The sequence below is a fragment of the Lepidochelys olivacea genome (assembly GCF_965140295.1).
Source record: "Lepidochelys olivacea isolate rLepOli2 genome assembly, chromosome: 24".
Classification (NCBI taxonomy): domain Eukaryota; kingdom Metazoa; phylum Chordata; order Testudines; family Cheloniidae; genus Lepidochelys; species Lepidochelys olivacea.
The window spans coordinates 14,198,290-14,214,177 of NC_140434.1; the positions used below are offsets into that span (position 1 = coordinate 14,198,290).

At 63.1% G+C, this 15,888-nt stretch overlaps 1 protein-coding gene across 4 annotated transcripts; it reads right to left on the minus strand.

Moving 5' to 3' along the window:
* Positions 1-1,822: 1,822 nt before the first annotated feature.
* FXYD1 (FXYD domain containing ion transport regulator 1) lies at positions 1,823-11,490 on the minus strand. Of its 4 annotated transcripts, none has more exons than XM_084613380.1 (8): positions 11,395-11,490; positions 6,991-7,055; positions 5,387-5,419; positions 4,991-5,065; positions 4,425-4,461; positions 4,159-4,208; positions 2,995-3,033; positions 1,823-2,412 (listed from the first exon to the last, which is right to left on the minus strand). In XM_084613380.1, exons 2-7 carry the CDS (start codon positions 7,046-7,048, stop codon positions 3,011-3,013), a joined length of 276 nt encoding a protein of 91 aa, XP_084469506.1. In that variant the 5' UTR covers positions 7,049-7,055; positions 11,395-11,490; the 3' UTR covers positions 1,823-2,412; positions 2,995-3,010. The 4 variants fall into 4 exon arrangements, with proteins under 4 accessions (XP_084469506.1, XP_084469508.1, XP_084469509.1 ...); XM_084613382.1 differs by having other exon boundaries at positions 6,991-7,058; positions 11,395-11,482; XM_084613383.1 differs by lacking the exon at positions 11,395-11,490 and adding an exon at positions 9,250-9,376 and having other exon boundaries at positions 6,991-7,058.
* Between the last annotated feature and the right edge of the window lie 4,398 nt (positions 11,491-15,888).

A 15,888-nucleotide genomic window follows, 5' to 3' on the forward strand; every position in this document is an offset into this window, starting at 1 on the left:
ACTTCTGGGGCAAGGCAGCCAGGGAACAGCCGCACATAATACCATAGAGGGACAGCTCACTTGGCACTGAGATGCAGCCACTTCTGGGGCAGGGCAGCCAGGGAACAGCCACACATAACACCATAGAGGGACAGCTCACTTGGCACTGAGATGCAGCCACCTCTGGGGCAGGGCAGCTGGGGAACAGCCACACATAACACCATAGAGGGACAGCTCACTTGGCACTGAGATGCAGCCACTTCTGGGGCAGGGCAGCCAGGGAACAGCCACACATAACACCATAGAGGGACAGCTCACTCGGCACTGAGATGCAGCCACCTCTGGGGCAGGACAGCCGGGGAACAGCAGCACATAACATCATAGAGGGACAGCTCACCTGGCACTGAGATGCAGCCACCTCTGGGGCAGGGTGGCTGGGGAACAGCCACACATAATGCCACAGCAAGATCGCTAGTCCAGCGTGGAGATGCAGCCACCAACCCCACATACTCCCCTGCCCCACCCTCCCAGAGCCGCCCCACGTGCCCACCAACCTGGGTTAGGTGCCCCACCTCTCACAGTGCTGGGAGCAGTCAAAGATGCAGACACCCCCTCCCACAGAAAAGCATGTTCATCATAGAAGTTGCCTTCTTTTGTGTGCAGACCCACCCCCCCCCCCGACCCACTGCACAGACCCACAGTGAGGCCTGGTCTATGCTGCCATTTTAATAGTGCTGCAACTTCCTTACTCAGGGGTGTGAAAGCAGCAGCATAGGAAGAGCCCCAGCGCGGGGAGCTGCTCCCCTCATGGGGGGGCTTTTTCCCCCGCGCTGGTGCCACGACTACACAGCCACGTTAACGACACCGCGCTTTAACCTGGCTAGTGGAGACATGCCCTGAGACAGTCCCTGCCCCACAGCACCCAGTTTAAACCGCCACAGTGGGGGAGGGGAAACTGAGGCACCAAGTGGGAAAGGGCCTTTGGCGGTTTCCAGATCCACCAGCCACAGGAGTTGAAGGGCCAAACTAGGTGAAGGCTACGGGGGGGTGGGGGGGAGGGAGATATAAAATTATGCAAATCACTACCTGGGCTCATTTGTATATCTGCATTCATTTCAGCCTAATCCAGAGAGCCCTGTGGCTGTCCAGCCTGGGCAGGGCTGGGCCAAGAGCTCTGGGGGATTGAGGGTAAAATCTCAAGGGGATACTGGCCAGCAGGAGGGAGACAGTCCTCGTGCATTGGGGGATGGGGGTTCGGGCTGGGGGGGTCACAGGGCAGCGCCAGGGCCTGGGGCACACGGACCCCTCTGCTGGGTCAAGGACTAGCAGCGTGAGAGCTGTGACCTGACAAACATGCGTGCGCGCGTCCTGCTGCCCCCTGCTGGAGGGGATCAAACCTGCTTTCTGTCTGCTCATGCACCTCCCAGGGATCAGGCCCGCCCCCTACACACACATGCAGAAAGCACCCGCTCAGCCACGGGCCGGGATCCCACCACACCCGAGCCGGTGATTGGGACAGGACCTGCTCCCAGCGCACGACTCTTGGGGCAGCTTCTCTAGCTGGCCCAGCCCCTGCCCCACGGCGCCCTTGGAATGGCCTGTCCGCGATCACAGACCATGCACTGGCGACCGGGAGCCAGGGAGGAGAGAGAGGGGCTGCGGGTCGGGTCAGGAGTGAGGGGAACCAGCAGAGCTGGGGGGGGAGCCCAGGGCTGAGAGGGCAGCAGGCTGCGAGTGAGGGGAACTGGCAGAGCTGGGGGGGCAAGCTTGGCAGCGGGGGTGGGGGTTCAGTGCTGACACACAGTGGCTCCCGCCCCAGGCAGTAAGTGCCAGGAGGCAGATGGAGGGGGCAGGTAGCGTTTATTGGGAAGCCATCTCCGGCCAGCGACTACGGACAGCGCCCCCGGCTGGACACAGGGACACTTGCAGAGGCTGGGGGGGTTCCTGCTGCCCCCTGCTGGAGGGGATCAGCCCTGACCCAGAGGTTGGAGCCACCTGTTCCCACCACAGTCCCATGACGGACGCTTCAACAGGGACCCCGACTGCCGCCCCCCACGGTCACCCCTCCCTGCACCCCTCACACACAGGGCTCTTGGCACCACTGCCCAGAGCCCACGAGGGCAGCACCCCTAGAATGTGGGGGTGTTCCCCTGCTGCTGGGGACAGGCCCTGCTCTGTGTGTCCCTGCTGCCCCCTGCTGGAGGGGACAAGACCTGCGCTGTGTGTGTGTCTCGGCCGCCCCCTGTTGGAGGGAATGAGACCTGCCGCGTGTGTGTGTCCCTATTGCCCCCTGCTGGCTGGCTCAGATTCTGCGGGCTGCAATCAGAGCTTGGGGGGCCTGGTCTAGGCTAAGTGCTACGACTATTCAGCATGGGGCGGGGGAAGAGGGAGTCACTCTTCATATCCAGGGAGAGTTCTGCGCCTTGGGGAGACCTGCACAAAGAGCAAACGGGAAGGGATTATGTATGGACAATGAGCAACACTGCCCCACCCAAGGGAGAACCCAGGAGTCCCGGCTCCCAGCCCCCCTGCTCCAGCCCCCTAGACCCCACTCCCCTAGCCAGGGATAGAACCCCAGAGTCCTGGCTCCCAGTCCCCCCTGCTCTAACCCTCCAGACCCCACTCTCCTCCCAGAGCTGGGGCTAGAACCCAGGAGTCTTGGTCTCTATGTAATGTGGATGACTGCCACAGTAGGAATGCAGATCCACAGAACTCATAGCAGCCGGCAGCCCCCGGAGGGGAAACCCCCATGCCCCATTCCCCACCTCCCTGAGCCAGCCAGTCCCCCACCCTGGGGCCAGAGCCAGCGCCCAGTGTTTCATTTGTAGTGAAAGAGGTGCCCGGGGCCCCAGCAATTTTTTAGCACTTCTAACTAATGCAGCAAGCCCGGAGGTGGCTTGACGGCCCAGCCCGGAGACGCCAAGGGCTCAGCCCTGGCACAAACTGAGCACTGCTCATGTTCCCCTGGGGGAAAGGGCCCCATGTCCCATCCCTTCCCCCTGCCTCCCCACTCACCAGCCTCTGGGCCCGCCTATCTCATCCGGGTGGACAAACCTGTAGAAAAGAGTCAAGGAGTCAGGTGCCCAGGGCGGGGTTCTGCCTGCGGGAACTGGGGTCAGATCCTTGATAGACCAGCCCTGCGGGGGTGGGGAGAGGACCCCAGCATCCTGGCCATGCCCTCCCCCAGCATGTGTCACACAGGGTCACCAAGGGCGGGAGGGGAGGCAGAAGTGGATTAAGATTTATTAGGACCCTTGGCACAAAGAACTTTTGGGCCCCCCACACTGCCTCCCTGTCACCATGGGCCCCCACCCCCGAGGCCCCGCGCCCTGGTCAGGCCAGGCCAGGCCAGGCCAGAAGCTGGAGCCAGGCAGGGCTGGCCTTAGGGAAAATGGTGCCCCTGTCCCCTGTGAGCATGTTGCCCCCCACATTGCCCATGGCCCCCATGGTCTCTCCACTCCCCAGGGCCCTGCTGCCTCCTCCCAGCGCTTAATTTGTATTGAACGAGGTGCCGGGCTCAGCCCCAGCACAAAGTTAAGCACTGGCCAGGTGGCCGGAGAGCAGCGGCTGCTGGCTCCAAAGACAACACCAGCAGCGAAGAAGTAAGAGGCATGGTGTATATGGTGTATTGCCCCCCTTACTCTGTGCTGCACTGTGCCCTCCGTGCCCCCAACCCCCACCCAAGCCCTGATCCCCCCGCACCCCTCACCTCGGGCCTGTGCCCCCCGGCCTCCCCACCCCTGCACTCCCCTCCTGCACCCCCACCCTCTGCCCTGTGCCCCACACACTCCCAACTCCCAGCCCTATGCCCACCGCGCTTCCAACCCCTGCACTCCCCTCCTGCACCCCCACCCTCTGCCCTGTGCCCCACACGCCCCCAACTCCCAGCCCTGTGCCCACCGCGCTTCCAACCCCTGCACTCCCCTCCTGCACCCCCACCCTCTGCCCCACACGCCCCCAACTCCCAGCCCTGTGCCCACCGCGCTTCCAACCCCTGCACTCCCCTCCTGCACTCCCACCCTCTGCCCTGTGCCCCCCACGCTCCCAACCCCCACCCTGGCCCTGTGCCCCCCACACTCCCAACTCCCAGCCCTGTGCCCCCTGCGCTCCCAACCCCTGCACGCCCCTCCTCTGTAGGCCCATGTGTTAATCCGAGGCTGCAGGATGCCTGGTACTTACGGCGAATGGAGCTTCGGAGAGTCCCTTCCTCCTCGTCTGGTTCACCAGTCCTGGGGGGACAGCAGCATTACATGGGTCCCTGTACTCTCAGCAGCCCCCCAGCCCCCACCCACCCATGTCCTTCACTCCCAACCCGCAGCCCCCATTATCCCAGCAATGGGCTCCCCTCCCCCACAGCTCTGCCGGAGCCCCTCACTCCTGACCTGCAGCCCCCTCCGGTCCCAGCCCTAGGGTGCGTTGTGAGCGGTGGGCAGTGGGGTATTTACCTTTGTTGCTGGTTAAATTTACAACGGCAGCGTCGACCTAGAAAAGATAAAACAGTAAATACCCCCTGGCAGCGAGATGGCGTGGCAGGGCAGGCCAGGACAGGGCGGGGCAGGACAGGGAGCTGCGGGGGGGCTGGGAGCCAGGACTCCTGGGTTCTATCCTGGCTCCAGGAGGGGAGTGGGGTTTGGTGGCTTGGGGGGGTGCTGAGTAGCAGCAGGCTGAGCAGCGAGGGGTTAATGAAAGCAGACTGGGGGAACTGTGGGGGTTAGCCATCACACCCCCTCCCCCCCCCCAGCAGATACAGATGGAGCCAAAGCTCTGGGTGAGATTTATGGGGCTGAAGGGACCTGGTGTCCAACCAGCCCCAGAAGCAGCACCCAGAGGAACCAGCCACCCAAAAACTCCCCCTCCTCTCTGGCTGAGCAACTGACTGGCTCAAGGGGATGGGACATGGGGCCTTCCCCTCTAGGGAGCATTGGCCCTGATCCAGCCTCAGGGCAGGGGACTGGCTGGGCAGGGAACAGGACATGGGGCCTTTCCCCTCTAGGGGGCGCTGGTTACTCACTGAGGATGATGAGGATTCCCAGCAGAAAGAGGATGACCGCGAAGATGAGGCCTCCAATTCTCAGGGACTGATAGTCTGGGGGGAGAGACGGGCTCAGGGGGAGAGGGGACCTGCCCCCCCCAGAGAGAGACACCGATACACAGCCATTGTACACGTGCGTTTGTGTGTCCCTGCCGCCCCCTGCTGGAGGGGCTGGGCCCTGGTCTGCAGGTGTGTGCGCTGGTGCGGACATGCACTGACCCCTGCAGTGCTGCCGCCCCCTAGTGGCTGCAGCTGGCACCGAAGAGAAATCTAATCTGTGCACCACAGACACCCTCCACCCCCCTCCCAGCAGCTGCCAGCCCCTGGTCAGAGGCCCCGCTCAGCAGCCACCCGCCCTGAGACCCCCCAGCTCACCGTAGTTAAAGGGGTCGTGCTCCTTGGGAGACTCTGAGAGAGAGAGAGAGAGAGAGAGGCGTTAAGGATCTCTGTCCTGGGATTCAGAGATGCTACGGAGACATGGAGTGCACTCTAACCCCTCTGGCCTCCAGTCTGTCCCCCCCACCCCCTGCTCTAACCCTTAGGCACCACTACCCTCCTAGTGCCAAAGAAAGAACCCAGGAGTCCTGATCCCACTCCCCTCCCAGAGCTGGGGACAGAACCCAGGAGTCCTGGCCCCTAGGGCTGGTCTAGACTGAAAACTTCCCTCAGAGTAGCTACATTTCTGAGGGGTGTAAAAGACACCCTGCCCCCAAAAGCTGTGGCCAGCACTAGGCAGATGGACAAACTCTTCACTTGCCCAGCGACTGCTTGCTGGGGGCCCCCCGGCTGACCAGGGAGCCCCTTTGGCATCGCCCTGAGCATCTGCCCTGACATGCTGAGCCACTGGAGCCCTAGTCGCCTCACCTCCTGGGGCCTGCCTGGCTGGTGAAGGGGGGCTGGGGCCCTTCAGGGGGCACTGACTCCCATCCAGCCCCGGGTGGGGGACTGGCTGGCCCAGAGGGCAGGGAATGGGTGCCAGGGTCCCACAGGGTGTCTGGGGCAGAGCTGGGATTAGAACCGAGAGGTCCTGAGTCCTAGTTCACTGCTGAAACCATTAGACCTCCCCAAGCCACTCTCCACTGCTGGGATTAGTTCCCCCCCTCCTCCTGCTGCTGGGATTCCACCCTCCTCCCACCCCACTGCCTCCTGCCCCGCTCCTGGGATACCTGCCCCCCACTGTCCCCTCCCCTGTGCTGGGATTCCTCCTCCTCGCTCACCTCACTGCCCCCTTTCCTGCTGCTGGGAGTCCCCCCCGTCCCCCGCTTTGGCTCCTCCCATCCCCACTCGCCCCGCTGCCCCCTTCCCTGCTGCTGGGACTCCTCCCCGTCCCCTCCCCACTCACCCCGCTGTCCCCTTCCCTGCTGCTGGGATTCCTCCACCCCCCGCCCGCTCATGCCGCTGCTGGCTCCCCCAGGCTGTGCTCCCCACACTGGCGGTTTCCCCTGTCCCCCCGCAGCTGAGTGGGTAGATGGAGCTTTTTGAATCTCTGCAGTTTGGGCTCCCTCCAAGCTGCGAGTTGGTTGGTGCACAAAAGCCCTGGCCCTGCCCAGTGACAGATTGGGCAGGGACAGTGGTGGGGCTGGACCCCGACCCAAACTACAAACCTGGGAAACCACTGCAAGCTGGGGTGTGGCCACACCCCAGCACCCTAGTTCAGCACCTCTGATCCAGGGGTGCGGGTGCACCGCTTGGAGGGGGGCTGGAGCTAACCTGGGTGCTCTTCTCGAGGGGAGGGGGATCTAGTGGTTAGAGCAGGGGGCTAGGCGCCAGGACTCCTGGGTTCTCTCCCCTAGGGTTGCCAACTTTGGTTGGATGAATTCCTGGAGGTTTCATCACATGACATTGTCTTTAATTCCTGGAGACTCCCAGACTATCCTGGAGGCTTGGCAGCCCCTTGTTCCCGGTGACATACCATAGGCCCTGGGTCTGGGATCCGGGTTCTGGGAGCTCCCCTGCGTTCTCTTGCCCCCGGCACTCACCAGCACTGGCTGCTCCCAGCAGGGCCCAGCAGAACAGCAGCAGGATCCACGTCCCCATGTCTGTCCTGCTGAGACACCAAGGGACAGAGGGTCAGCGCCGCCCGCCATGGGGGAGAAGGGAGGGGAGCACAGAAACAGGAAAAGCCAGGGAGGGACAAGATGGGAGGGTGAGGCCCTGGCAGGGCACGGGATGGGGGAAGCAAAGGGAGGGACTGTGGACCATGGGGGCGGAGGGGGTACGGTGAGGTCATGGCGCGTGGGGAGGGACCCGGGTGGGGATTTACTGGGGGGCAGGGCTGGGATGGGAGGTACTGGGGGGCAGGAACAGGGCTGTGGCACGGGTAGGGGGTTCTGGGGGGCAGGGATGGGGTGAGAAGTCGTGGGGGGCAGGAACGGGGCTGTGGCACTGGTAGGGGGTTCTGGGGGTCAGGGATGGGGTGGGAAGGTAGTGGGGGGGTGGGGCTGTGGCAGGGGTGGGGGTGTACTGGGGGGCAGGATGGGAGGTACTGGGGGGAAGGAATGGGGCTGTGTTACAGGTAGGGGGTTGTGGGGGCAGGGACAGGGTGAGAAGGTAGTGGGGGGGAGGTACAGGGGGGCAGAAAGAGGGCTGGTGAGTGGGGCCGTGGCAGGGCCAGGATGGGAGATATTGGGGGCAGGGTGGAGCTGTGGCAGGGGTGGGGGAGTCTGGGGGGCTGGGGTGGGATGGGAGGTACTGGGGGGTGGGGCTATGGCCTGGGTACAGTCCATGGCAGGGTTGGGGGTGGGGCCAGGTCATTCACACCTGGCCCCTGCCTGGTGGGTCTGCTGGGGGCCAAAGGTTTGTTACCATAGAGATGTGACCTTGCGCCCCCCCCAGCCTGCCGGGCAGTGTTTGCAGATGATAACCCTGCCCCGCCCCCTCAAGCCAGGGGACCCCAGGGTGGGAGGAGGGGGCAGGCAAGAAGACCCTGGGCTGGCCTCATGCCTTTTGGACACCGAGTCCCACCAGCCTCACCCAGGGTTCTGCTCCCTCTGCACTTGGGGGGCGGGAGAAGCTGGCGCCTCCTCATCTCCCTGCCCAGCACTGTGCAGCCTGCAGCTTCGCATCAGTGCCCCCCCCAGCTCCATCCATTAGACCCCACTCCCCTGCCAGAGCCAGGAGAGAACCCAGGAGTCCTGGCTCCCAGCCCCCTGCTCTAACCTGCCAGCAGTGACACATGGTAGGAAGGGGAGTGGGGATCTCTGTAGTCTCTAACCCCCAGATAGAGGACCCCCTTCTGAGATACGGGGGTGTGTGTAAATACCCACCCCCCTCGGTCCCTGCTTTGTCTGCAGCCAATAAAGGGTTAACCCAGGGGATTTGCATTTGCCAGCCTAATCCCTGGCACTGGGCGCCCGTAACCCTGGGCGCCCGTAACCCCGAGTTACGCCTTGCCCCCCCCCCAGTGCTGGATGCCCCCCCTCCTGCCATTCCCCACAGAGCAGAGAACATTCCAGCCTGCATGCCCCACAGCCACTACACGTCAGCACCCCTGGGGCCTGCCTCTGCCCAGACCCCGCAGCACCCCCATTCTGCCAGGGCCCCTCACTCCCGACCTGCACCCCTATTATCCTAGCCCTGCCCCACCCCCCCGAGTGCCCCTCACTCCCAACACGCAGCCCCCTGCTAGCCCAGTCCTGCTCCCACAGAACTCTACCAGTGCCCCTCAGTCCTGACCCAGACATCTTCTATCCCAGCCCTGGACTGCCCCCCCCACCCACAGCTCTGCCGGTGCCCCTCCGTCCCGACCCACAGCCTCCTGTATCCCAGCCCTGGACTGCCCCCTCCCACAGCTCTGCCGGTGCCCCTCCGTCCCGACCCACAGCCTCCTGTATCCCAGCCCTGGACTGCCCCCTCCCACAGCTCTGCCGGTGCCCCTCCGTCCCGACCCACAGTCCCTGGTATCCCCACCCACAGCTCTGCAGGTGCCCCTCCGTCCCGACCCACAGTCCCTGGTATCCCAGCCCTGGACTGCCCCCCCACAGCTCTGCCGGTGCCCCTCCGTCCCGCCCCACAGTCCCTGGTATCCCAGCCCTGGACTGCCCCCCCCACAGCTCTGCCGGTGCCCCTCCGTCCCGACCCACAGTCCCTGGTATCCCAGCCCTGGACTGCCCCCCCCCACAGCTCTGCCAGTGCCCCTCAGTGCCGACCCACAGTCCCTGGTATCCCAGCCCTGGACTGCCCCCTCCCACAGCTCTGCCGGTGCCCCTCCGTCCTGACCCACAGCTCCCTGCACCTACCCCTGCGTTCGGGCCTGGGCCTCTTGCTGGCGGCTGGGCAGGACAGGGCGTTATCGTGGGCCGCGGGGACTGGCTCAGGGGCAGAGATTAAGGCAGCTAAATTCGGCTGGGTTGGCTGCCTGACAAGCCCTGGACAGGATGGGAGCTCTCGATAACAGATCTGTGTGGTGTGACTAGCAAGGGAGGGCTGGGATCCAGGACTCCTGGGTTCTCTCCCAGCTCTGGGAGTGGAGGGGGTCTAGTGGTTAAAGTAGGGCCCCTCTGTCTGTGCCCCCTCTCTGAGGAGAGCTGCCAGACACCCCCTCTAGCCCCAGCTGGGATTGTTGGGTCTTCGCGCTCCCTGGCAGCGTGTCTAAATATACCCGGGCCCCGGCACTGGAGTATAAATACCCCTGACTCAGCTGGCCTGGCATGCAGCACCCACAGCTCGGCTCACATCTCAGCTGGGCAGGGGTACTGGGGCCAGTGGGACACCAAGGTGACCAGATCCCACCTCCAACTCCCCCACAAGCTGCATGGGCAGCTTTGTGCCAAGCTGGGACATGGGTCCCCCCACAGCTCGGGAGGGAAGGACAGTCCCCCGGCCCAGCATTGGGACCCCTCACCCTTGTGCCACATACCTCCCCCTTCTCCTCATCCCTACCCCATTACTGCTCCCACAACCCCCTTCACCCCATCCCTCTCCCTGAATCCTCCCTCCCCCCCCCCGCCACTGCTCCCTTGTCCACACAGAAGTCACCAGGTGTTGGTTGCCACCTGGCAAGAAGCCCCGAGGGAGGCACTGGGGGAGGGGCTGGGGGGCCATGCCAGTGGGACAGGCCAGGCCATGAGGGTCTCCGCACCAGTCTCTTGGCCCAAGGACATGGGGCCATTTGTCCCACCATTGACCTGTGGAACTCTCTGCCACTAGGCACCACAGGCCTGGTGGGGAGGGAGCTGGTGTCATGGATGGACTTGGCTACGGGGAGACCCTGAGATCCAGGAGGGGGAGCTGCCTCCCACTGCAGTGGGGGATGGACCCTCCTACAGGCCCAAGTGCCTCTGGACCAGGCCTGTCAGATGGGCCCCTGGGGCAGAGTCGGGGCCACCTGAGCACCCCAAACATTCCCCTAAGGTGCTAGTACATCCCCAACCTCTCCCCCTGCAAAATATCCCGTCCTCCCTTCCCAGTCATCACCCCAACCCTCCCCTGGGTCAGACATCCCCCTATTAGAACCTCCTGTGGTTAGACCCCCTTCCTGGGGGGCAGAGCCCCCCTGTTAGACATCCCTGGGATTAGACCCACTTCCCTGGGGGCAGATCCCCCAGGCAGTGCCCCCCTGTTAGAACCCTCTGGTTAAAGCCCCCTCCTGGGGGGTAGAGCCCCCTCATTAGACCCCCCCTTTGGTTAGACCCCCCTCCCTGGGGGGAAAAGCCCCCCTGTTAGACTCCCCTGTGGTTAGACCCCTCTCCCTGGGGTCAGAGCCCCCCAGTTGGACCCCTCCATAGTTAGACTCCCCTCCCTGGAGGGCAGAGCCCACCTTTTAAGCCCCCCCCAGGTTAAAACCCCATCGTGGGGGGCAGAGACCCCCTGTTAGAACCCCCCATGGCTAGACCTCCTCTTTGGGGGGCAACCCCCCATTAAAGCCCCCTTTAGACCTCCCCATGGTTAGACCCCCCCCCCGTGGTTAGAGCCTCCACCCTGGGGGCAGAGCCCCCTGTTAGACACCCCCCCCGGTTAAATCCCCCTCCCCGGGGTTAGACCCCCCCTGTTTGACCCCTTGGGGTTAGACCCACCTCCCTGGGGGCAGATCCCCCAGACAGTGCACGTCCCCGTTAGAACCCCCAGGTTAAACCCCCCTCCTGGAGGGCGGTGTCCCCCCTGTTAGACCTCCCCAGGGTTAGACCCCCTAGTTAGACCCCCTGTGGTCAGAGCCCACTTTTTAAGCCCGCCCCCCTCCCGGTAAAACCCACTCCCTGGGGGGCACAGAACCCCTGTTAGACCCTTCCCCCATGGTTAGACCCCCCCGTGGTTAGACCCTTCCCTGGGGGGCAGAGACCCCCTCTCCCGTTGCCCAGATCTCAGCCGATCCGCCCCCTTCCCCCCACAGGACTTTCCCTCCTCCCCCTGCCGCGTCTCCCCCGGGCCCCCCGGCCGCCCCTTACCCCGCTCCCCTCGCAGCTGTCAGCCCGGCCGAACGCAGAGTGCGGGACCGGACAGCGGGGAGCGCCCGGCCCGGAGAGGGGCGGGGGCGGGGTGGGACTGAGGGAATGGGGGAGGGGACGCGGCAGTGGGTGGGGGTGGGTCTGGAGGAAGGGGGCGGGGGGTGTCAATTCAGGCAGAATTTCGTAATTGCCCCCCCATGGCGGGATCTGGGTGGGGTGGGGCGAAGCAGCCCCCTGGAGGGCGGGTGTGGTTCTGTCCGTGGGTTGGTGCCCCCGTGTCAGTGTGTCCATGTGGCTGTGTGGCGGGTGATGGTGTGTGGGTGGGGCTGTGTGGGACTTGGCTATAGGGACTTGGCTTGGTGTGTTGGAGTATCCGTGTGGCTGTCCGGGTGACTGTGTCAGTGTGTCAGGGTATCAATGTGGCTGTGTGTTGGGGTGACTGTCAGTGTGGCTGTCCGGGTGACTGTGTCAGTGTGTCGGGGTATCAGTGTGGCTGTGTGTTGGGGTGACTGTCAGTGTGGCTGTCCGGGTGACTGTGTCAGTGTGTCGGGGTATCAGTGTGGCTGTGTGTTGGGGTGACTGTCAGTGTGGCTGTCCGGGTGACTGTGTCAGTGTGTCGGGGTATCAGTGTGGCTGTGTGTTGGGGTGACTGTCAGTGTGGCTGTCCGGGTGACTGTGTCAGTGTGTCGGGGTATCAGTGTGGCTGTGTGTTGGGGTGACTGTCAGTGTGGCTGTCCGGGTGACTGTGTCAGTGTGTCGGGGTATCAGTGTGGCTGTGTGTTGGGGTGACTGTCAGTGTGGCTGTCAGGGTGACTGTGTCAGTATGTCGGGGTATCAGTGTGGCTGTGTGTTGGGGTGACTGTCAGTGTGGCTGTCCGGGTGACTGTGTCAGTGTGTCGGGGTATCAGTGTGGCTGTGTGTTGGGGTGACTGTCAGTGTGGCTGTCCGGGTGACTGTGTCAGTGTGTCAGGGTATCAATGTGGCTGTGTGTTGGGGTGACTGTCAGTGTGGCTGTCCAGGTGACTGTGTCAGTGTGTCGGGGTATCAGTGTGGCTGTGTGTTGGGGTGACTGTCAGTGTGGCTGTCCAGGTGACTGTGTCAGTGTGTCGGGGTATCAGTGTCGCTGTGTGTTGGGGTGACTGTGTCAGTGTGTCAGGGTATCAATGTGGCTGTGTTTTGGGGTGACTGTCAGTGTGGCTGTCCGGGTGACTGTGTCAGTGTGTCGGGGTATCAGTGTGGCTGTGTGTTGGGGTGACTCTCAGTGTGGCTGTCCGGGTGACTGTGTCAGTGTGTCAATGTATCAATGTGGCTGTCAGGGTGACAGCGTGTTAGTGTGTCAGGGTATTGGTGTGGCTGTCAGGTTGACGGTGTAGCTGTCAGGGGGACAGCAGTGTCAGGCTATTGGTGTGGCTGTCGGGGCAACAATGTGTCAGTGTGTAAGGGTATAGGTGTGGCTTTCAGGGTGACAGCATGTTAGTGGGTTGGAGTATCAGTGTGACTGTAAGGGTGACAGCATGTCAGTGTGTCAGGGTATTGCTATGGCTGTCAGGGTGTCAGTGTGGCTGTCAGGGTGATAGTGTGTCTGATTGTCGGGGTATTGGTGTAGCTGTTGGGGTGACAGTGTATCCGGGTGTGACTGGGTGTCGGGGTGACGTGTCCCTGTGTATAGCCTGGCTGGGTGGATTCTGTTTCCTGGTTGCAGGTTGGCCAGGGGGGAGCTGGGGGTCATTAAACTGGGGCAGAGGGCTGGGGCGGGCCCTGGGGGAAGAAGCGGCTGCTGCAGGGCAGCTCCCTCTCTCTGGGTCCCACTGCTGCCCCCATGTGGAATTGAACTGTGGGTGGCCACTGGCCAGGATCGTCCCTCCTATTCCACGCACCCCCCTGCAGGGCTGGGACAGACGCTTCATGGCCAGTAAAGATCCCAAGGCCTGAAGGCAGTTTGATAGGCCAAGCTGGAGTGTGAACCCCAGTGTCTGGGCCAGAGCCCAGTTCAGACTGCCTCTGTTCTAGCTCCTGGTTGACACAGGTTGGTTAGGACTTCCTGTCCTAAATGGCTGTTCCCCAGCTGCCCCGACTCAGAGGTGGCTGCATCTCAGGGCGGACAAGCCATCCCCATGCAGTGTGATGTGCGTCTTTTCCCCAGCTGCCCTGCTCCAGAGGTGGCTGCGTATGTGGAATCATAAATCCACGCAAAGCACAGAATCCAGCAGATTCCAAAGAGGGGAGAGGTCGTGTTTCTGGGGCGGGGTGGGGCGGGGCAGGGAGGGGGATGATGTTATAATGTTAATGTCCTGGCACTTTGGGATCCTGAGCAGGAAGAAGAGGAGTCAGGTGGTCATTAAACCTAACAAGATTTCTGCTATTCCTTCACACACATACACAGTCACTGACTAGTGTAGCACAGCCAAGTTACAAGTGAGCTCAGACTCTGGGAGGGGAGTGGGGTCTAGTGGTTACAGCAGGGGGGCTGGGAGTCAGGACTCTTGGTTCCTGATCACAATTCTCACTCGGGAAGAAAGCACAGGGTGCCACCTCCCCCGCCCTCCCTCCAGCAGGGCTTGTCCCCTCCAGCAGGGGGCAGCAGGGACACACACTCTCTCTCTCTCTCTCTGTTCTAGCCTTACTCCAGCTGCGGATCCCATTGTTAGGGCCCATCCCCCCCAGCCACACTCACACCTCCAAGCCCTCTGCCCAGCTGCAGCCTCCTTCCCCCTCACCCCCCAGTACCCCCGGCATCTCCCTGCAGGGAGTGTTTCCACCACCCAGATTCCCACCCCCCATCACAGGACAAAGGCCCCTGTGTGAGGGGAAATGCCAGCTCCGGGCTGGGATCCCACTCCCAGGGACTGGCGGGCAGCCAGACAGCTGGGCCCATTGTCCCCCAGCCCCCACAATCCACCCCTGGTCCTGAGCATCTGAGCAGGCATTTCTGGGTGAGGGGGCACAGCTGGGATAGCAGGAAGATTAGGAACCAGCCTGGGAGGGGGAAGGCAGAGTCGGGGAAAGAACCCAGGAGTCCTGACTCCCAGCCCCCCACCAAACACTAGACCCCACTCTCTTCCCAGAGCCAGGGATAGAACCCAGAAGTCCTGGCTCCCAGTACCACTCCCCGCTCTAACAACAAGCCCCAATTGCCCTCCTAAAGCTGGTGCCCCCTAGAGGGGAAAGGCTCATGTCCCATTTCCTGCCTGGAGCAGAGGGATGGGATGTGGGCAGGGGAGGTTAACTAGCCATAAGCCCTGCCCTCTCTGGGCAGACAGACACGGGCCCTGTCTACAGTAGGAGTTGCGACGATCCTGCACCCCCCCCAGTTCCCGCCATCTATGAGGCTTTCTTTGTGTCTGGGGCAACTCCAGGGATCAAAGCAGGGGAGGCTGGGAGTCAGGATTCCTGGTTTCTCTCCCAGGCTCTGGGAGTGGGGTGGTGTCCTCTGGTCCCGGGAGTACAGGGTAACTCTGGTAACTGGCGGCAATGGCAGATCATTATCCTGCTCTGCGGCTAGCAGAGGGTTAACAGCAGGTGTAGGATGCGATCATGCAGTCCCAGCCCTTACTGGTCATCGAGCACATGGATGTTCACTCTGAACCCTACTGACACCACCTGTTAGCTCTTTGTAATGGCGGTGACCTGGGGTTGTGGGTGGGGCCTGCTTCTGTAAGTGGAGCTTGGTGATGCTGGGTGGGGTACATGGTTAGTTGGTGGGGGGAGGTGGAGCCAAGTTGCCCCACCAGCTAACTCCCCCCACCAGGGGTGGTGAGTTATATGGGCCCGTGGTGCCCGGGCTCCAGGAATATTCAAGGCCCGGCAGCCTGGCTCCACCAATGGTCAGGGCCGGGTATCTCCCCAGCCCTGCCTGCTGCCCCAGATGATTTTAAAGGGACTGGGGGCCCCTGCCGCCATCACCAGACGTGCAGCGGGCCTAAAGCAACTTCCTGCCTGCCCTTGCTTCGCACGGCACGCCACTCCCAGAAGCAGTTGGCACGTCCCTGCGGCCCCTGTGTCTCCATGCATGCCCCTGCCCTGAGCGCCGTGTCCGCCATTGGAACTGCGACCTTTGGGAGAAGCGGAGGTGATCCCTGCAGCCAGCGACATGCAGAGACCTCCCGGCCCCCCAGGTAGGAGCCACTGCCGTAGGGGCGTGCGGGTTGCTTTTGGGAGCCGCCTGAGGTATGTGCTGCACCCCTCACCCCCTCCTGTACCCCAACCCCCTGCCCCAGCCCAAAGCCCGCACCCAGCACCCACACTCCCTCCCAGAACCTGCACCCTGCACTTCCTCCTGCACCCCAACTCCTTCCCCTCCCTCCCAGAGCCCATCCCCCTCTTGCACCTCAACTCTCTCCCAGAGCCCGCCCCCTGCATTCTCTCCTGCACCCCAACCCCTGCCCCAGCACAGAGCCCACACCCAGCACCCATACTCCCTGCCAGAGCCCGCACCCCCTCCTGCACCCCAACTCCCTGCCCCCGCCCAGGGCCTGCACCCCACACCCAAACTCC